Source organism: Vanderwaltozyma polyspora, genomic scaffold (genome assembly GCF_000150035.1).
Source record: "Vanderwaltozyma polyspora DSM 70294 KpolScaffold1043 genomic scaffold, whole genome shotgun sequence".
NCBI classification, from domain to species: domain Eukaryota; kingdom Fungi; phylum Ascomycota; class Saccharomycetes; order Saccharomycetales; family Saccharomycetaceae; genus Vanderwaltozyma; species Vanderwaltozyma polyspora.
In genome coordinates, this window is record NW_001834675.1 from 151,388 (window position 1) to 172,593 (window position 21,206).

At 34.1% G+C, this 21,206-nt stretch overlaps 9 protein-coding genes across 9 annotated transcripts; 7 read left to right on the forward strand and 2 right to left on the reverse strand.

Annotated features, from left to right (window-relative positions):
- Window positions 1-158: 158 nt before the first annotated feature.
- On the forward strand, window positions 159-1,916 carry MCM10 (Mcm10p; the record flags this gene model as incomplete). Its single annotated transcript, XM_001645688.1, has 1 exon — window positions 159-1,916. The coding sequence occupies one exon, from the start codon at window positions 159-161 to the stop codon at window positions 1,914-1,916; it is 1,758 nt and encodes a 585-aa protein (XP_001645738.1).
- Window positions 1,917-2,124: 208 nt separating this feature from the next.
- Window positions 2,125-2,488, forward strand: PCC1 (chromatin DNA-binding EKC/KEOPS complex subunit PCC1; the record flags this gene model as incomplete). Its single annotated transcript, XM_001645689.1, has 2 exons — window positions 2,125-2,138; window positions 2,260-2,488. Coding segments are annotated over 2 exons (243 nt in total), but the record flags the coding sequence as incomplete, so codon positions are not given.
- Window positions 2,489-3,638: 1,150 nt separating this feature from the next.
- On the forward strand, window positions 3,639-7,421 carry Kpol_1043p73 (uncharacterized protein; the record flags this gene model as incomplete). Its single annotated transcript, XM_001645690.1, has 1 exon — window positions 3,639-7,421. One exon carries the CDS (start codon window positions 3,639-3,641, stop codon window positions 7,419-7,421), a length of 3,783 nt encoding a protein of 1,260 aa, XP_001645740.1.
- A 149-nt stretch (window positions 7,422-7,570) lies between these two features.
- VPR1 (Vpr1p) lies at window positions 7,571-8,104 on the reverse strand (the record flags this gene model as incomplete). The annotated part of the gene is made up of 1 exon (XM_001645691.1): window positions 7,571-8,104. One exon carries the CDS (start codon window positions 8,102-8,104, stop codon window positions 7,571-7,573), a length of 534 nt encoding a protein of 177 aa, XP_001645741.1.
- A 2,559-nt stretch (window positions 8,105-10,663) lies between these two features.
- On the forward strand, window positions 10,664-12,340 carry PCK1 (phosphoenolpyruvate carboxykinase PCK1; the record flags this gene model as incomplete). Its single annotated transcript, XM_001645692.1, has 1 exon — window positions 10,664-12,340. The coding sequence occupies one exon, from the start codon at window positions 10,664-10,666 to the stop codon at window positions 12,338-12,340; it is 1,677 nt and encodes a 558-aa protein (XP_001645742.1).
- A 761-nt stretch (window positions 12,341-13,101) lies between these two features.
- On the forward strand, window positions 13,102-14,220 carry IMP21 (Imp21p; the record flags this gene model as incomplete). The annotated part of the gene is made up of 1 exon (XM_001645693.1): window positions 13,102-14,220. One exon carries the CDS (start codon window positions 13,102-13,104, stop codon window positions 14,218-14,220), a length of 1,119 nt encoding a protein of 372 aa, XP_001645743.1.
- A 3,180-nt stretch (window positions 14,221-17,400) lies between these two features.
- On the forward strand, window positions 17,401-19,374 carry GUT2 (glycerol-3-phosphate dehydrogenase; the record flags this gene model as incomplete). The annotated part of the gene is made up of 1 exon (XM_001645694.1): window positions 17,401-19,374. The coding sequence occupies one exon, from the start codon at window positions 17,401-17,403 to the stop codon at window positions 19,372-19,374; it is 1,974 nt and encodes a 657-aa protein (XP_001645744.1).
- A 504-nt stretch (window positions 19,375-19,878) lies between these two features.
- Window positions 19,879-20,243, reverse strand: ATG44 (mitofissin; the record flags this gene model as incomplete). Its single annotated transcript, XM_001645695.1, has 2 exons — window positions 19,879-20,091; window positions 20,235-20,243. 2 exons carry the CDS (start codon window positions 20,241-20,243, stop codon window positions 19,879-19,881), a joined length of 222 nt encoding a protein of 73 aa, XP_001645745.1.
- A 361-nt stretch (window positions 20,244-20,604) lies between these two features.
- COA1 (Coa1p) lies at window positions 20,605-21,153 on the forward strand (the record flags this gene model as incomplete). Its single annotated transcript, XM_001645696.1, has 1 exon — window positions 20,605-21,153. The coding sequence occupies one exon, from the start codon at window positions 20,605-20,607 to the stop codon at window positions 21,151-21,153; it is 549 nt and encodes a 182-aa protein (XP_001645746.1).
- Between the last annotated feature and the right edge of the window lie 53 nt (window positions 21,154-21,206).

The window sequence follows — 21,206 nt, forward strand, 5'->3', positions numbered from 1 at the left end:
ATTAAAGCTTAGACGCGTCAAGCTAAATTTCATCATTATAATAAAGGAAGCATGGAATATTTAAAGGTGATGAGATAAGTTAAAAAGGTAGTTAGTTTAATTGGGTGGAGTCCATCACATACGCTGATATATATGACTCTTTGATACTAGAAAGTAATATGAATGACCCAAGAGAGCATGCAAAGGAGGATCTTTATTCTAACTTAAGTTCAGATGAAGGAGAACAGGATGAGATATCTGAACAACTCAAAGCCATTGAAAGACAGAAACAGGACTTATTAGAAAGGTTAAAGAAGAAGAAGGAAAGAAAATCTAAATTGGATCCTAATTTTGTACAAGTACCTAGTTCGCCTAAGAAGTCTCGTGTTGTAGAACTCAAACCTACGTCAAAGCCAATTGATAATAATGAAGAGGAGGAAGAGGAAAACCCAAATGAAGTTGCTTTGATGACAAAGGATGATTCTAACTATGGAACAACATCATACTTTATGGAAAAATTCTATAATTCCAAGAAGGATCATGAACGAAAAGTAGTAGCTTATTCTAGTATGATGAGCAGTAGGGTTCACACATTTTCAGGTACAGGCAGTAAGAAAGAGTTTAAACCTACGGATGTTGATGAGCTAGACCAATATTCTAACTTGTGGTTAAGAAGTAGATATATTCCAGTAGATGAGCTAAATTTGATGTTACTCGACATAAAAATACTTAGATTACCAAAACTATTTGCTAAAGTACGACCTCCAAAATTTACTGAGCCTCAATACTCAAATTGGGTTGTTACAGGGATAATTACATCAAAGGACGATATAAAGTACACATCTTCTTCCAAGCCTACTAAATATTTTAAATTTACAATCAGCGATTTTCAACACAATTTAGATGTTTTTATATTTGGGGTGAAAGGTGTGGAAAAATACTATAATCTTAGAGTAGGGGATGTAGTTGCAATTTTAAACCCTGAAATTCTTCCTTGGAGACCTTCAGAAAATTCAGGAGGTAGTGGCAGCACTATAAAATCCTTCAACCTGCGAATCAGTCATAAGTTTGATTGTATATTAGAAATTGGCGCCAGCAGAGACTTAGGATGGTGTCCAATTCCAAATGCATCAAAGAATACTCTTTGTAAGACGCCAATTAATAAATCTAAAGAGGACAAATGTCAATATCATAGAGAAATACAATTCAGAAAGACTACTTCAAATAGAGTCGAATTAAGTGGTACATATGCATTGGGTGCGCCAACAAAAGTTGATGCTAGACCAGCTTTATATCAAAATAGAGGTACTTCGAACAATAGTAGGGTTCAAAAATCTTATAATATGGTATCAGATAGTCATTATCAAAAGAGAAAAGATTCAAATAAATTGGAGACAAGAATGCATCATTTCAGCACGATGAATTCAGCTAAGGCATTCTTTGACGAAGATTTTCAAAATCCTGATATTTTAAATAATCTGGACAGTAAAAGAAGAAAGATTAAAGACTCTAAGATGGAAAGAAATTTAGTGAAAGCATTGAAAAATACGGTGGACAAAGAATCAAAAAATTTTAAGAATTTGAAAAATGCTACACAGGCGACTTTACAAACAGGTATACTTCAACGATTAGGGTTTGATCCAACAGGAGGTAAGTTAAGTTCAGTGATTAGAAATTCAAATTCTGAAACAGAAGTTACAAATAAATATCAAATGGAAAAAAAAGAAGCATTGGATGACTTGATGACATTCAGGAAAGATACTGTCAATTTAAAACCATCTAAAGATGATTTGATTAAAAGAAGAATTGATCGTCAAAGAAATTGGAAAAAATTATTTGGAAAACAACAATCTTCGATTGATAACAACGACGACAGTGGCAGTGATTTAAAAATATTGCATAATTCATCTACAAAAGATCAAAAATACCAACTTTAAACCTAGATTAAATAGCATGACTTATATATTAAATAGACTTTTTTACGGAACTTCTTTAAATATCTTGGCTGAAAAGCCTCCTATTAAAAAATGGAAAAAGTTTCCATATGAGAAAGCACTGAACTTTTTCCAAAGTGGAAATACAGAAATTGGGGGTAATTGAATGAGGAACAGTGGGTGTCCCATGAAGACCCAACGTACCATTGAGATGGATCATACATTGTAAGTACCCTTTGNTCGTTGGTTAGTTTTATCACCTCGATTTAAATCATGTGTTTTTCGATAATTCTATTTTTTTCTTAGCATATAACTAACAAGAGTAACGCAATTTCGTTCTATCCAGAGATTTTGAAATACCATTTGAGACTGCAAGACAAGCAGAAATAGCAGTCCAAGTACTGAAGCCAGATCCAATCCTAAAACCTCAAGATTTCCAAGTGTCTTACTCTTCAAATGACAATCTATTGATCATGAAATTCAAAAGTATTGATGATAGAGTGCTCCGTGTAGGTGTCAGCAGTGTAATTGACAGTGTCAAGACAATCATAGAAACAATGGACGAGTTATCATGAGACCTTATATAAATATCTTGACTGGATCTGGCTGATGTGATGTAGAGATTACTGTCCAAAAATAATGAATTCATAGTATAGTTTCGTATAGTATAATAGAATATATATATATGTATATATACATAATAGAGTATCTGGAATGCGATGCCCATTACCCGGCCATGAGTACCATTATTGGATACGTTCGTTATTTTTTCATCTTGTCATTGTTAACGAATATTGAGATTAATAGCCTCTCCTGATAAAAATTTGATTTATTTGTTGCTTTTGTATAGAAAGAATAAGAGTATTAAACGGTTAATTCTGAGCAATGTTTCATGATTCATTAATGATTGTTTGTATTAGATATTGATCTATACACATTCAAAATACGGTTCAAGTGAAGTCTCTGTTTCCAAGTGATTACATTTATATTATTTAGAGCGATTTCTATCTGTAGCTTCTACTGATAAAAGAAACATCAAAATACAACATTCGATCTAAAATATAAAATATAAATAAATAATAATATTAATAATATCAATAATAATAATAGATTCAAAAAGGATTAGGTAACAGGAATAAGTTGATAGGTTATTGTTATTAGGGACTTTTTCAATTTGTTATTATTTCAGCATTCTATTGGGAGTATCGATTTATTTATTTCACTTTATTTTTGTTATCGAAAGGAAAAGGATAAATAAGATTGGTTCTTCTATTAAGTTCAAAGAAGAATACATTTTGGATAGTCTTGGTTTATTTGTTACGATATCGTTGAATTCTTATAGACATATTCCAATATTGAAAGATTTGTGGTACACTTATTCATTTCGAAAATTGGAATTATTGATTCACTTACGTAACCATCCCGAAGTAACTTATCTGTCCAGGCCTTATTGACACTTACATTGTAATTTTGTTTGTTCAAGGCATATTGGTCCTATATTATTTAGTTGTGGTGATATTTCTGTTATAGGTTAAACTTAGTTTGTTAGTTGCTCATTCATTGAACCCCATTTATCATACTTTTTTTAATTTTTTGTTTTATTTCTTTTTGGCCTTTATATTAAAAGTGAAAGGAAATAATCAGACTCCCTCACCTGCCATATATTTGCATATTTAATTCAGATACATATTTGGATTTATTTTTTTCTTGTTTACATCAGGAGAAATGTCTATACCTTTACCTAACTTAAATTTACGAAGAGATGAAGGTCAAGATCTAAGTGCCTCGCAATCGAATGAACAAATATCTTTGAACATTAGAAACGAAAGGTTAAGGAAGAACAATATACAAGACTTGAGAGATCAGACAAAACAGATGAATTTGCAGTCAACAAATCAAAATACTAAAAATTTGGGTCAAAAAAGACATGGTTCAAGTTCATACTATATAACACCGAATTATATTAAGAAAAGGGTAGCTAAGAATAGTTATAATTCCGCCACTGGGAACTTCCTGGATTCAGGCTCAAATGGTGGAGGTGATATATCAAATCAAACAAGTTTACAAAATACTCCATTAGCATCACCTAAACCAAGTATTGCTAAGAATAATATTATCAATACGTCAACGACTCCACAACCGACTTACATAACACAAGATTCGATGACATCCCCTTTTGTGCTAAATTCAAATTTACCTTCAAATCTGGACATAGTTTCAAATGAAAATTTAGAAGATTCCATAAGAAAAGATCAAGACTTTTCACAGATAAATCAAGCAATAAAGGATAAAATGATGAGGCCATTATCTGTGAGGAATGATTCCTTTGTTTATCAAGTTTCTAATTTCCCAAGTCCTGAGAATACCGAACCACATTTGCATACATTTGAAAAGAATACCTCAATACAAAATTATTCAAGTAATGACAATATTGTTCCTGACAACGATATGGACATTGGAAATGAGAATGCCAATAACGAAAGTAACGATAGCAATAATAATAATAATAATAATGATTTTAATGGTGAATCGGGTAATAATGGGACTGTTGAAGATTTCAATGATATGAGCCATAATGTAGGAGGTAATGGAGATGAAGACAAAGATAATAAGGATAATGGGGATAATAATGATGTTCCTTCTGTTTCGGTTCCTCCACGGAAGTCAAGTCAGGCACTTGTACAAAAATTGCAAGATATCTATAAGATAATACTGAAACAAGAAGTTGAACTACAAGAAAGATGTTCCCAGTTAACTAATTCACAAACAACTGAAATCAAAAATTTATGGGTCATTTACAAACTCAATGCCGACCTTATCAACAATTATGTAACTTTTATCACAACTGCATTATTCCCATCTCAATCGAAGAGTGATTTATTGATTGGGGAAGAAATCGTCGATATATATAAGATTGAAAGAAGGCTTTGGGTTTATGGTACTATTACATTTTTAGATGTATTAAAGAATTTTTCAAATTTCATGGATCCAGAAGTATGCTGTCAATTTATAACACATGTCTTCATATCGATATCTAGTATGCTTGATGACATTCCTCAGAAATATGCAATTCCATGGTTGCAAAAGCTCGGTGACCTTTCAAGAATGGCAGTTGCATTGTTTCCTTCAGGATTTATAGATTGGAAATTAAGCGCAGAGCGCTGGTACATGGCAGCAATGGAATATTCATATGGATACGGTAAACTTTATTACCATATGTCAACTGTTCAACAAAATACTCTGGAAGCATTTGTAAATTTAGGGAAAAGTGTGTTTTGTCAAAATACTTTTGTCCCTTCACAGCAATACTTGCAATTAGTGATCGATAACATCTATCAAAGAGCATTTGCTGATAGAAATAGTTCAAGCAATAGTAGAAATTGCCAACTTTTAGTTGATTATTTGAAACATAGTGAAGTAATGTTGCTACCGAACTTTATGGAATCGCCAGATCTGCAACAGGTTGTATTACTTTATTTTATGGAAAAGTTTGGTATTGACTACAATAATAATAATGTCAAAATGTTTCAACCTAGACAAATGTTTATTCAAAATAATGACCAATTGAAATTTTACTTTAGACATGCAAACGCATTTGCCGAAGCCCAAATACTTCAATTAGTAGGATATGGTAACCCTAAGAATCCATTCGCATTACTTTTTTCTCTGCCCAAATATTTGAAAGAAAGAAGAGATAAAAAAGAAAAACGAAAGCCAAAAAATCAAATTGTTGGTGAAGATGGATCTAGCACTACATTTTCGTCGGTTAGTGGTATGGAATACATGGTCAATATGGAAACAAATGTATTTCTGGGATCTGAAGACTTTTTCAATAATATTGACAAATTGGCAATAAATAATTTTATGCCAAATTCCATCTCATTATGGAACGATTCTTTGAAATATCATAATTTCACGGCAACAAAATGTAGTATGATTGTACTTCAGAAATTTTTGAATGGGCCACTAATGGTTGCATTGCCACATATTTTACCATGGGTTTACTTCTTAATATCAATTGCCTTACAAATAGAAAAATATCAAGATACAGCAATGATGGAATTTTGGTATGCATTTATTAAAAGAATATTCCCATGGAATTCTATGGTTAGATTTTTAAATGTTCTTTTAGCATATATGATTGATAACTGTTGGGATAATTCTCCTTTGAATGAACTTTGTGATCAGTATGGGTCCTTGAACTTGGAGGAATTGCTTAGAAATTTCAATGCAAATGAGGATTTGCCTGAAGTTTGGAAATGCCGTGGTTCCTTATGGTTTGATATAATTGATGAAAAAAGAAATAGTCAAAATTGTGATAGTTATACGGAATGTGGTATCAAAGATTATCAATTTTTGGATTTCCCAGTCGATGGTATAGAATTTGATGAGAATGACGAAATAGGTATTAAATTTTGGAAAAGATCAGTTAGGGTAATATTTTTATTCAGAGGCATTGTTGAAAGATTTAATGGGTTTGGTAATTTGGCAATTAGCTATAATGCACCTGTCATTAATAGAAGAGGTTTAGGAGTTAATTCTCACTTAGTTGGATATTCCTTTAAATTGATGGCTAAAAGTGATGATATTATGTTTGATGATATGTTAGTTTCTAATTTTGAAGAAATTGATTCAAACAATTCCGATTTTAATGCAATTCCATTATTAAGCATGATTTATGGAGAAAACATTTTTGAATATGTTGGATATAAACGCATTCATGCTGATTATTATTCGTTTGACAAAAATGGTGATTTGATTTCTACGTCATTTTATAATACATGGTCTATCAATCAAGATACAGGTGTGAATGGAGGACCTCTAAGTAATAATAGTAGTAGTAGTAATGCTGCTTCTAGTGATCCTATGAATGAGAAAGAGCTATTTAATAAATGCTTTGATCCTGAATACGACAGCGTGGATGAGTTTTGGAACAAAGAGATATATGATGATATTGGGAGGAAGTTTGGAATGGAGTTATATGAAGATACATATTTCATTTTGGACGCTACATCCTGGTTGAGACACTTTGCACATGTCTATAAGATTGCTACTAATAGTATATTAAAATTTTCTATATGTTTGACCACTTTTCAAGAATTAAGATTTTTGAGAAAATCTAAGGACGAGAATGTGGTTGAAGCTGCGACAAGGGCTATTATAACGTTAAGGCAATTATTTAGCGAAGGCAAATTATTGCCACTAAGGTTTACTGGTAATGTAGCTACACATATAGAAGAACATTTGGAGTTTGAAGAACAAATAACCTGGAGGTCACATGTTGATGAATTTGTAATAGAGGCAGTTATCAAGGCTGAAACTAAGAGAAAAGAGCAAGAAATGCATAATATGAAAGGATTTCAAATTGTTTTAGTTACCGATGATAGCAATATGAAGAATAAAGCGCTTGAAAAAGGTAGTAAAACATTCAGTACAAGATTTGTATTTGCAATCTCGAATTATCTTCGAACCATTGATGAAAGTAAAAGACAACTAGCCATAAATTAGCATTATATGTATATACATACTAATACAATTATATATATATTTATATTTATATGTAGATATATGTTGTGTTTAAAAGATAAAAAAAATTTATATACGAAATTCATCAATTGAGGTTCAAAGATACAAATATTGTATAAAATTTAAAACTACTATAAAGGTCTCCAATGTAAATACCAATTGACGTTGCCATAGAGATGGACGAAAGAATTTGAGTTTATTGCAATTTTGGCAAAAGTAGTGGGCAGAGTAATATTGGCATTATTGTTATTATTATTATTTTTGTAGAGAATAATATTTTTTGTCATTTCATTATGATCAACAACTAAACAATAAATTTGAAATTGTGACAACAATTGAAAATGTAAAATGTGCCAAACGTGATCAAACTTTAATAGAGAACCAGATCTTACAATAGTATTAAAAACATATAGAGAGTTATGTAAAGAGAGTAGAGAAGGAGAGTACTTTGATACACTTAATTGATTATTTGAGGTGCTGTAAATATTTGCAGTAGTGGGCACATGCTTATTCCTTTTTTTAAAACCTTTAAATTTTGTATTATTAAAGATATTGTTCAATTCAGTTGAGGGTTGTTGATGTAGTGGGGGTTTCTTCTTATGTATAATTTTTTTTCTTTTAATGATTGAACCTATCCTTCTTGAGTTTCTTGTACTTGTTGTCATTTTGGGGTTGGGTTGGGTTGGGGTGACGTCAGGCTGTGCGTTGAACTTTCTCAAGAGAAGGAACTGAAAGTGTTACCATGACAAAATATATCTGGTTATATCTGGCTGGTGTTGAGGGAGAAGATACTGGGCCAGGAAGAGAATCGAGAAAGATGTTGTGTGTTACTCTTAGAGACAAGTAATTCAATACGAATTAGCCGCTGGCAGGAACTCAAAAGACAAATCGAAATCTTTGTCAGGACTCGAGTATTTCTTCGGGGGTGGGGCTAGGGGTGGGGGTATCACCTCGTCTCGTGACCAGACGCCAACTGAAGCCATAGAATCCGGGACTGAATTGGATTGGGCTGAAACTCGATCGAATCAAAATGCTAATTTATTTATTTCCTCCGGGACGAATCAGCCTCAAGGCAACAATAATAATCAGAAGTGTGGTTGGGAAGTGGAGACCTCCGGGGACAAGAACAATCCAATGAGTGTGAGTATGTATGTCTCTGGCAATACGCAAGTGAAAGAAGATCTCCGGGATGGGACATAATACCAAACCAACCAAATCAACCCAAAAGGTGAAAGGCTTTGCAGTCGTGGGTATCTTGGGAATGGCTCAAGTGCAACGTACCCCTAAAAATGAGACCAAAAGCACAAGTTCAAAAATATTCATGGGGGGGGGGGACAAAAATAAAGAACAGGTAGAAAAAGCACGCAGCGGACTGTGTATGTGCAAGTGCAAGTGAATCGTCCGAGTCTGAACCCCGGAGGGTAGATAAATGCTTATGTATACAATTCAACACATACCTCTTTTCTGTTCTTTGCCTGTCCTGTTCTGCCCCATTCGTTAACGATCGATCATCTGAAATCGTATCAGTCCACTAATTCAAACGAGAGGTAGGAGCATTCTCTGCCATTCTCATGATTGACATACACACTGGACTAGACTCATCTTATTCTCGAGGGAGGGTGGGACCAAACCAGGAGATGAAGAACTAACAGCAGTTTTTGTTTTGTTTCTCTGCCGGGATTCGACCATTAAGCAAGCAATACTGAATCTGTTCGTTCTTTTGAGACATCGCCGGGATACCCCGACTGCGGAAAACCGATTCTGGAACCCTCTCTCTCATTGTCTCATCTCATTTTCCTTTCCTTTCCTCTTCCCTCTTCCCTCTCCCCCCTGGTTTTTTTCTCCCCACCCCGTTGCAACTGCATCACCCAACTCACTTTGAACGCAGCGTAGAACCAGTTTCGTTTCCTCCATTGCCCCTCCTTCCCGGCTGCCCTCGTCTCGCCTGGACCGTCGCTCTCCAACTGCTGACCGTCTCCATTAGAGAGTGACTCGTCTCGCTACGTTTCCGGTTTCAGGTACCACCGATTCGAAGCCGTGTCCGCAAGAGAGGTGAACCATTCTACGACACAGCCGCAGCGAAACTGACGGTCATGTCGATTCAAATGAAAGTAGACAAGAAGTCGTCCCCCCCCTGTTTTATTTATTTATTTATTTCTGTCTGTCTGTCTCCGTATCTGTCTCTCTCTCTGTGTGTGTATGTATGAAATTGTATTTACGTTTCTTGAATATCCCCGGGACTCTGCCAGTTATCATAGCACTGTGCGAAACAATAAGTTGGCTGACTCTCTGGGATGTACCCGCTGCTTCACTTCTTTTCTCGCTGACTCTCACTCTGACTCTCCGCTCTTCGTTACGTTATAGAATTTGAAATTCTGTTTTTGTTTTTGTTTTTGTTTTTGTTTTTGTGTAACCCATTAACTATCTGTATTGTTTTCATTTTTTAAAATTTAATTTAGTTCAATTTAATTTAATTTTCCGTTTCGAAAATCAAAATTGAGCAGTGACGTTCGTTCTCGTTATTTTTATTTCTTTTTTCTTTTAGCTGTTCCCCCATTTCTCTCACATTGCTCCGTCCTCTCCCACATCTCCTGCCTACTGGGCGGTTAAATTGATTCGAATAAAAACACATTAAAATATCCTCCAGGATAGTTCATTATCTCCGGGGCGGGTCTCGCTTGTTCGGTAGAATTCCCTTTTTTTTTTTGTTTGGGCTACACTTTCTTTTCTTCTTGACGTACATACATACATGCATTATACAGTTTTGTGCTTTTATCTCCGGGATCAAATTATAGACCATTCCATTTAGTGTAACCCTTTATTTTCAGGATATTTTTTTGCAATTATAGAGCACATCGATCCAGTTCTGGTTCATATATAAACGCCAACTGAATTCATCACTTTCCAGAAATAATTACTCCAAATTTGTTTCAATATCTACTCTTTAAACTTTTTTTTTTCTCTATTGTTGGAAATATCATAAGTAATCCATCAATAATTAATATCAATTAAGTTGATTATAATTAAGAAATAAAATTACACACTCCTCTCATATTCTAAACTTTTACTTCTTTTTTTTTTTTTTTTTTAGTCACTGAAGAAGAATAAAAAAAAAAAATATTACAAAACAAACAATTAAAAACAAAAATTATACTTTTGGAAACTTTTAAAAAAAATAAAAGAAATAGTTCAAAATTTAAATCTATCAGCACCCAACTACAAAAATGGCTCCAACTAAAATAGAAGATTACTCTCTAAATGAAAGAGAAAATATTATTAAAAATTTGAAAAGTAATTCAAATGTTAAACTAGATAATGTCATGAAATGTTTATACAACAAAGATATTACCATCAAAAGAAACCCCCCAATTGCTGAATTATACGAAGATGGTTTGAAAGAAGATTCAACCACTTTATCTTCCACTGGTGCTTTAATGGCCTACTCAGGTGTCAAAACTGGTAGATCTCCAAAGGATAAGAGAATTGTCGAAGAACCTTCTTCAAAGGATAACATATGGTGGGGTCCTGTCAACAAACCATGTTCAGAATTAACCTGGTCCATCAACAGAGAAAGAGCAATCGATTATTTGAACACTAGAAAAATCTTGTACGTCATCGACGCTTACGCAGGCTGGGATGCAAATTACAGAATTAAAATCAGAGTTGTTTGTGCAAGACCATACCACGCCCTATTCATGAACAACATGTTAATTAGACCAACCACTGAAGAATTAGAAAATTTCGGTGAACCTGATTTTACCATTTGGAATGCTGGTTCATTCTATGCCAACTCTTTAACCAAAGATATGACTTCGAAAACTTCTATTGAAATTAACTTTAAGTCAATGGAAATGGTAATCTTAGGTACCGAATACGCTGGTGAAATGAAAAAGGGTATTTTCACTGTCATGTTCTACTTAATGCCTGTCTATCACAACGTTTTAACTTTACATTCTTCTGCTAACCAAGGTGTTAACAATGGTGATGTCACTTTATTCTTCGGCCTAAGTGGTACTGGTAAGACAACTTTGTCTGCCGATCCACACCGTGAATTGATTGGTGACGATGAACATTGTTGGTCAGATCATGGTGTCTTCAATATTGAAGGTGGTTGTTACGCTAAATGTATTGGTTTAACTGAAGAAAAAGAACCAGAAATTTTCAATGCAATTAAATTTGGTTCAGTATTAGAAAACTGTGTTTACGATGAAAATACTCATGTTGTCGATTATGATGATAGCAGAATTACAGAAAATACAAGATGTGCTTACCCAATTGACTTCATCGAAAGTGCAAAGATTCCATGTTTGACTGATAAACACCCAACTAATTTGATCCTGCTAACTTGTGATGCTTCTGGTGTTCTACCTCCTGTTTCAAAATTGACTCCAGAACAAGTTATGTACCACTTTATTTCTGGTTACACATCAAAGATGGCAGGTACTGAACAAGGTGTCACTGAACCAGAACCAACCTTCTCTGCATGTTTCGGTCAACCATTCTTAGCATTACATCCAATGAAATATGCTCAAATGTTAGCTGATAAGATGAACCATCACAAAGCTTCCGCTTGGTTGATCAACACTGGTTGGACTGGTGCCTCATACACAGCTGGCGGTAAGAGATGTCCATTGAAGTACACAAGAGCTATTTTGGATGCAATCCACAATGGTTCTTTGGCTAACGAAGAATATGAAACATTGCCAGTATTCAACTTGCCAATTCCAAAGAATGTCGAAAACGTCCCAAGTGAATTATTGAACCCATCAAAGACATGGAGTGATCCAGATGTTACTTATTCACAAGCTGTTAAGAAATTAGGTTCATTATTTGTTCAAAATTTCACCATCTATCAAGATCAAGCTACCGACGATGTCATTGCAGCTGGTCCAGCCCTATAATTACATTAGATACTGATTGAATTCAATTCCGTCTTATCATAATCACAAACCTAATATTATCTAATTTAAAACCATTAACGAAGGTTTCTAATATTTTATTTTATCGTGTCCCTTTTTTATCATTTAAACTCAACTCAATACGATGCTGGATAACTTCACCTCCTCCCTTCAATAACATAACTTATCCATTTTACTAATATAATTCTATAACTTATGAAAATGTATATAATAACCAATCAAAATGAAATGAAATGAAAATATTTAACTAATTTTATTAATTCTATTAAATTATATCATTACATCAATTCACATCTTGTAAGTATCAGTTTCAATATCATATAACTCCAGTAAAATGATTGCTGTCGTGTCATCCATGTTGTAGCGGTTCTTTCATTCGATTCGATCAAGGTCCATTTTTTTTTTTTGCAACAATTCTTGATTTTTTTTTTCTTGCTTCTACTGAAAAAGAGGGATCAGACAAACATTTCTGCTGACGAACCAGAAGAGACTTTAGAGTGAAAAAAAAATGAGTGTGAGAGTTTGAGAATTTAAGTTTATGTTATTTGTTAAACGTGAAAACCTTTAATTGTATCAGATTTTATTCAACTATTCTATCTAGGTTGATATTAATTAGGTAATCCTAGAAAATTATAATATAATATATTAATATTTTAGTTTTATCTGGTGTTGGGAAAGCCATCTTGTTAATTTGATATTTAAAATTGTAGATTAAACTTGAGGAGGTGTTAGTTGATATTCAAATGGTTAATCAAAGAAGCATATTGTTACATTCCAGTGATGGTGCTCAGACACAGATATATAAGTCTCCAGATGTTGAAGAGAATAATGAAATAAATAATAGTGGTGTTCAGTTTGATTCAGCACAAATTGAAAATGATAGAGGTAGAAGTAAGAGGAGGAATGGTGAATTTAGAAATGGATCAGGAGCAAGCCTTTCAAGATCTAGAAGCAGAGCAAACAGCAGAGTTCGTGATGAAGAATTTTTAAAATGGACAGTGTTAAGAAGAGACCCATCGATGAGATTACGTACTATAAGGAAAAAGAATCAGCAAGGGTTGAACAAGAAGAAACATGGTGCTGAAGAAGATGATGATGAGGAAGAAGATGAAGAAGAAGAAGAAGAAGAAGAAGATGATGACGACGATGAAATCAGTGATGAAGAGCAAGTTAGTGATATCGAGAATGAAAATGATATCGATGAAGATATAACGTTTGATTTGGGTACAAAAGTTTTACCAAATTACTGTATGTCTATAAATGACATTATGGAGAGTAGCAAGAAATGGATATCTGATTATTTAAGTCGTCCTGAAAATTTAAGGAATGATAACGTTCATATCGAAAAGATGGAAGGTGGATTTGTCAAAGCTATGGAGCTAATAAGTAAAAAAGAAGATAGTTCAACGAGTATTAGTTCTAGTGGTAAGGAAGGAGATTCTTATATTTTATATACAGACTTGACCAGTGAATCTACGTATGCTTTGGCATATGTGCTAGGTGCATTGGTTAATAATGGTGATACCTTGTATGTTGTTCATTGGGAAGGTAACAATACACATGGTGTTACTGATACTAGGATATATGATAATATTTTTCGGATCAGGAAACATGTTATGCATCTGTTGGATTGCAGTAGTGCCGTGATAGATCGAATAGATATATTATTGATTTCATTAACACATCCATATCCGAAACATTTATTAAATGAAATGATCCATGGGCTAAAACCAAAGACATTATGTTGCTCGTTAAGCGTCGTATTATCGCCATCAGGGTTACAAAATTATGTTTCTTCGATACCAATGCTTGTTATACGTAAGAAGTTAAAGAGACCAAGAAAGAAAGGTATCAACGAGTAAATTTTATAATGAGATGAATGGCAATTTAATTAGTTAGTTCTTTTTAAAGTTGCAAGACTAGGAACAGGAATGACTACAAATCTCCATATCATAAGCGAGAATCGGAAACCTTTTCGGAGCCTCCCTATCGAGAAGAACTAATGACCAAAAACAATCCACCGATTGAGTGGATAAACTATAACAAGACCTATATATGTAAATATATTTATATATATATATATATATATACAAATAAACAAACGAATTCAGTTCAATTCTGAGTGTGCGGTAGCGTTTAGAGACGTAGAGGAATATCGTAATCTATTAGCTAAAGTACCACCACTGTAACCCGGACATCACGTGTCAATAATAAAAAAAAATTTCCAAGTCGGGGGGAAGAAAGAAATTTGCGGGTGAAGGTGAGCGCTCTAGTCGAAAGAGGCGACGAACCATAAATGTATTAGCCTGATACCTAAGAATAAAGAGTTAACGAAATACGAAATGGTATATATGTATTTTAAGCCATATTAATATTTTTTTTCCCGTTTGCTTGATTGGTGCCCAACGATATTACAGGTATTGGAGGGAGAGAAACACAATCAAATGATCCATCAATCTATCAATCAATGACAAATAAGACAGTTTTGGATACAAATGGGTTATGCTGCTGAAAGAAAGGTACATAATCCGAACGAGAAGGAACAAACGACGTATGAATAAATGAATGATGAATGAATGAATATTATTGGTTTCTGGAGTAGCCGCGAACAGAAATAAGTTATACAACGGACAGAGATACGGAGCAAAAGAGTAAGAAAGATTGGTTAATAAATAGCTAATAGGACACTTTTGCATAGTTGAAGGAACCAAGGAGAGAGAACGGATCAATTATATTCATTCGTGAACCAGTGTGCAATGATACGGATATTTGTGGTTTTTTTGTGAGAGTTCAGTTTCGTTAACTCCGAAACCAATTAAATTCATTCTGATTGAACTAGACCGAACCAAATTAGATCAGGCTAGTTGGGAACCGGTAGTGAAATAAGCATGCATACTCCTCCTAAAATTTGATTGGTCAGAGGAGCTGGCTTAGTGAAACAGCAGCAGCCAACGTTGTTGTGGTGTATGCGTGGTCGCTCAGTAGGGGGTGGGGAGGTGGGATCGGGGGCGCGGGGGTGTAGAGAAATACAGCCACGGAATCTGTGATCCGAGGGGTGGGAAGTTTCAAGAAGTACGACCAGTAGATAGCGCCATAGAGCATTGTAAGTTTGTTTTCAGAAGGCATGCTTTACGATACTGTATAAGCGACAATGTGGGGTTAGGCCAGAATAGGAAAGAGAAAAAAAATACACGTATCAGTCAGAGACAGGGAACAACATCGACAGGGTGGTTTAGCAAATAGAGAATACGGTGAATTAAATCAGAGAAAGCAGAGAGTGGCAAAGGAGAGAGAGAGAGAGATAGAACACAAACCTAATTTGTATCAAAATTGGAATGATTACCGAAAGAGAAGAGCCTTTTTTTGTCGATCTGCGGAGGTTCCTGCTTGAATCTTTCTGGCCAACAGGGTTGCCCTTTCCTGTTGTCAGCGGTTTTTTTTATTTTTTTTATTTTTATATTTGATCTTGTTACTGTTACTCTTATTTCTTTTTGGTATAGCAGTTGCAGTTGAAGTTGCACTTTTGTAACATTGTGAGTGTGAATGTCAGTTTGTGTCTCTGTGTTTGCTGGTGGGCAAATAACCGCAGATGTGCTTTCGAGTTGACCTGGTTTTGGATTGTTTTCCAGCTGAGTTTGGCACGACCTGTTCTCTCGGTGACCAACCAAACAGACACAAACTAAACAATAAACTGCTTTTTCTTTTCTTTCTTCTGTTGTCCTTCCTCTCCACTCTGGGCCACAAAACAAAAAAGACAAAAAAAAATAAAATAAAACAAAAGCATAACCAGCCGGTATCCTATTTTTCCTTTCTTCGTTATTTGTCTCCACACTTTTTGTGTTCTCTCTCTCTCTCCTTTTTCTTTTTGTTTTTCTTTTTTTTTTTTATTTACGCTTTTGTGTCCAACTTCTCTCTGTCTCCCTCCGCTCCTCCACTGCTCTCAAGCCCCCGCCGCCACTCCCAGCCGGCCAGTCTCCTACATGATGTTCTAACCAGTAGCTACATCCCGCTCCTTCGATTTTTGCTTTCCACATAACTGCCGCTGCAATACTTCCTCTAGCGCTCTGTGCTCGGCGCAGAAACCCCAGAATTGCTTTTTTCGGCACCTACCTTCGCTGGAGTATGGAATCTTCAGTCGTCTCTTAAAATAGTACTACGCTATTACACATACACATACACACAAACGCTCTCTATCTCTCTTCCAATAACCTATCGCCACTACACGATCAAGCAATCTCAATCGCTGGTACATTTCACATCGACATCGTACACGCTATTGTTCTGCCAACTACTGTTTCATTCATTATTGACAACTTTAATGAAATGCTGGGAAGGCAACTTTATGAAAAACATGAAGTTAAAACTAAACTAGACTAGACTAAACCGAACTAAATTAATAATAGTAAAAAAAAACGTCTTTCCTGTAAAAACTGACAAAGAAAAAAAATTTTTTTTCTTTTGCTTTCTCTCCTTCTCGTTGTACTTCAACATCCCCCCATCCAGTAGCAGCAGCAGCTCCACCCCCCAATCGTAATCGCAATCGCAATCGCAATCCCAGTTCCAATCCAAACCCAAACCTAAACCCAAATCCTGGTTCTAATCCCCCATCAACCTCAAACTAACCCCCTTCTTCTTCCATTCCACATTAATGAATTGAAATCGTATAAAAGGGAAACATTTTCAAAACTTTTTCTTGGGATCTCAATTCTAATATCTTCTGTATAATTATCATATCCTTTTATATTTATTTATATCTTATATCATAACTACTAAACTCTATAAAGACAATTAGGATAAAGAAATACTATTATTTAGCAACTATAGCTTTATAATTACGACAAGTTTCCTTTCTTCTTAACAAGCTGCTTAATTTTATTAATCTTTTTTTTTTGAGTACTTATTCTATTATAAAGAAACATCGTTTCCCAATAATACTATATATCAATCATTCACCAGAAAGAATAATATACTTAATAACTTAGGAAGAAAAGAAATTATATATTTTATTTTATTTTATTTTGTTCATCAATTATTATAAAACAATGTTCGCAAAGGGTACTTTATCGAAGTTAACTACTTCAAAAAAGTTACTATATTCCGCTTTAGCAGTCGGTACAGGTTTAACTGCTTCAACTTTATTAACTAATAACAGTTCAAATAATGCAGTCTACAATGACCCTTCAAAGCCTTCTCCTGTAGATACCACTGATGTGCGACTACCAAGCAGAACTGACCTTTTGTCAAAGCTTAAGAAAACTTACCAATTCGATGTTTTAATCATTGGTGGTGGTGCAACTGGTACTGGTTGTGCTATCGATGCTGCTACAAGAGGTTTGAACGTCGCTTTGGTAGAAAAGAATGATTACGCTAGTGGTACTTCCTCAAAATCTACCAAGATGGCCCACGGTGGTGTTAGATATTTGGAAAAAGCTGTCTTCCAACTATCAAAGGCTCAATTGGATTTGGTTATTGAAGCTTTAAACGAAAGAGCTCATTTACTTTACACTGCTCCTCACTTATGTAAGATTTTACCTATCATGATCCCTGTCTATCAATACTGGCAAGTTCCTTACTTTTATGTCGGTACTAAAATGTATGATTTGTTCGCTGGTTCTCAGAACTTAAAGAGTTCTTATTTGTTATCTAAATCTTCTGCTTGTGAAATTGCCCCAATGTTGGATTCTTCCAAATTGAAGGCTGGTTTGGTTTATCATGATGGTTCTTTCAATGATTCGAGAATGAACGCTACTTTGGCTATCTCTGCTATTGAAAAAGGTGCTACTGTCTTGAACTATATGGAAGTTAAGCAATTGGTGAAGGATGAAAAGACTCAAAAATTAACTGGTGCTATTGTCGAAGATACTGAAACTGGTGAAACTTATCAAATTAAGGCTAAGGTCATTGTCAACGCTACTGGTCCTTACAGTGACACTATCCTACAAATGGATAACAACAAGAATGGTTTGCCTGATATGTTCAAAAAGGAAATTGAAACTGGTAATTTGAAGACTCCTCTAAACGTCATCACTCCAGAATCCATCTCTAAAGAGGTTGCTGTTCAAAATCCAAACATGGTTGTTCCTTCCGCTGGTGTCCACATTATCTTGCCTTCTTACTACTGTCCTTCCGAAATGGGTTTATTAGATGCTAACACTGCTGATGGTAGAGTTATGTTCTTCTTGCCATGGCAAGGTAAGGTCTTAGCTGGTACCACTGATATCCCAATGAAGACCGTCCCAGAAAACCCAACTGCCACTGAAGCTGATATCCAAGATATTTTGAAGGAATTGCAACACTACATTAAGTTCCCTGTTAAGAGAGAAGATGTCTTAAGTGCTTGGGCTGGTATTAGACCATTGGTTCAAGATCCAAGAGTTCAAAAGGGTGGTGCTACTCAAGAAGTTGTTAGATCTCACTTTATCTTTACTTCTGATAACGGTTTGGTTACTATTGCTGGTGGTAAATGGACAACTTACAGAGAAATGGCTGAAGAAACTATCGATGAAGTCGTTAAGCAAGGTAAGTTCAATGCTAAACCTTGTATTACTAGAAAATTGAAATTGGCTGGTGCGGAAAACTGGGATGCCAATTTGGCTGCTTTGTTATCTCAAAAGTACAACGTTTCTACCCCAATGGCTGAACATTTGGCTAATAACTATGGTACTAGATCTCCAATTATCTGTGAAATGATGAAAGAATCTGATGAAAACAAATTGCCAGTTAACTTAGCTGGTAGAGAAAATGAATCCATCTCTAACGCTCATGTCGGTTACGATTCCTTCAGATACCCATACACTATTGCCGAATTGAAGTACTCTATGGACTACGAATATACCAGAACTGCTTTAGATTTCTTAATGAGAAGAACCAGATATGCCTTCTTGGATGCTAAGGAAGCTTTAGATGCTGTTAATGGTACAGTTAAGATCATGGGTGACCACTTGAACTGGGATAATGATAGAAGAGAAAGAGAAAAGGTTTACGCTACCGACTATATTAAGACCTTTGGTGTTTAATCTAATTGATAAAGCTGTTTGATCTTTACTTTTTTCTTTTTTTTACCCTTATGAATCATTATTGATTATAATGATACTGTTGATGCCTTACTCATTGTATTTTAACGTTTGTTATTTTTATTAAATTTATTTTCTCGATTTACGTTTAACGACCAATATAAATGACCAAATGTTTTTATGACTTGATTTTATTTTATTAAATATTATCATAATTTTATCATATCGTTCAATAAATTTTAATATTCTTTCTGATTTAATTTTTTATTTTATTTGTAAATTTTTATAACGTTTTAATTATTGACATAGATATAGATTAAAATAAACAAATTAGATAAATGAAAATCTGAAGTGTTGAGATTATTATCTGTGAACTCCAAAAATAGTAATGCTGCGGATTCACGATTGTTATAACTTTATTATGGATATTATTATATATACTATTTACAATTTACGAAACGATTAATTTTAGTTGGATGCTATTTATATTTATTGGCTTGAGTAAATTCATTTTCTTGTAAAATTCGATGAAGATCCACATGTAGCTACAGTATAATCATATACAGATTCTCCAAAATTTAAATATTTTACCATATATTCTCTAACTGTAGGGTTTTCAAATCTCTCTATCTTTGGAGTCAATCCAGTATTCCTTTTAATCCCTGCTAAACACGTAGAAACTAATACCAGATCGACTGACAGATGAATAGCTTTCCCAATCTATAAATAAATACATATATAGTTTAAAAACGTCCTGTTAGTATAACAAAAACCTCCCAACATATCTACAAATGGGAGAGCTTTTTAATATTATCATTTTTATTTTAGTCTAATTTTCATATAAAATATAACATCACACATACAAATCCCATATTTTAACTTAGATATCCTATCCTATCCCATATACTCAACTTGAAACTATAAATCAACAGCTAGAAATAAAAAGTAGTTCGTTAAACTAACTATCCTTAACCACATTTAAAGATTAAATAGTTTAAATATCAAATCGATCGAATGAATTCATTTCGTAATTTTTCAAATCAAAGACTAGACATCTTGACGTATATGGATGGAATATCGCAAAGGGTTAAAATTTCGAAATATTTTAAAAAATGGATTTAACAAATTTAAAAAGAATCTCTTGAGTGTTCGTAAAGGTATTGTATTAATGGTTCTACCTGCGGTTGAACTAATCTCAAGTGTTGTATCCATCATAATAGTATATATTTTGTGATGAATTCCTCTTTGTTAGTTAGATCAACTAGAATTTTAGTAAGTAGAAGAATTAGCTCTTCTAGCATATTATTTCCTCGTTATTTTGCTACCAATGTAGTGAATAAGAATGTAAATGATGAATTGAAAAAACCTTTAAGAATCGAAAGAGAATTACCAGATCCAACCAAGGATAAGTATAAACAAAGAATTGGCTTTGCTGCTTTTGTGATTGCTGTTGGGTCATCTTTAGCTTTAATTTTCAATTATGAAAAGACTGAATCACCAATTGTTGTAAATACATTATACTATTTACGTAGGTCTCCACGTACAAGGGAATTATTAGGTGATAATATAGAATTCGATGGTATCATCCCTTGGGTTTATGGTGAATTAAATCAAGTTGCTGGTAACGTTAATATTAAATTTCATATTAAAGGTAGTAATAACGTATCGGGTACTGTTAAACTTATTGCTGATAGAAAAAACCGTGAGGAAGAGTTCTTAATCCATCAATGGACTTTGACTGTAGGTGATAAACAAATTGATTTGTTATCTGAAGAGCAATAGTTGCTGTTGTTATACATTTCATCCTTCCTCCCTCAACCTTTTTACCCTGTATA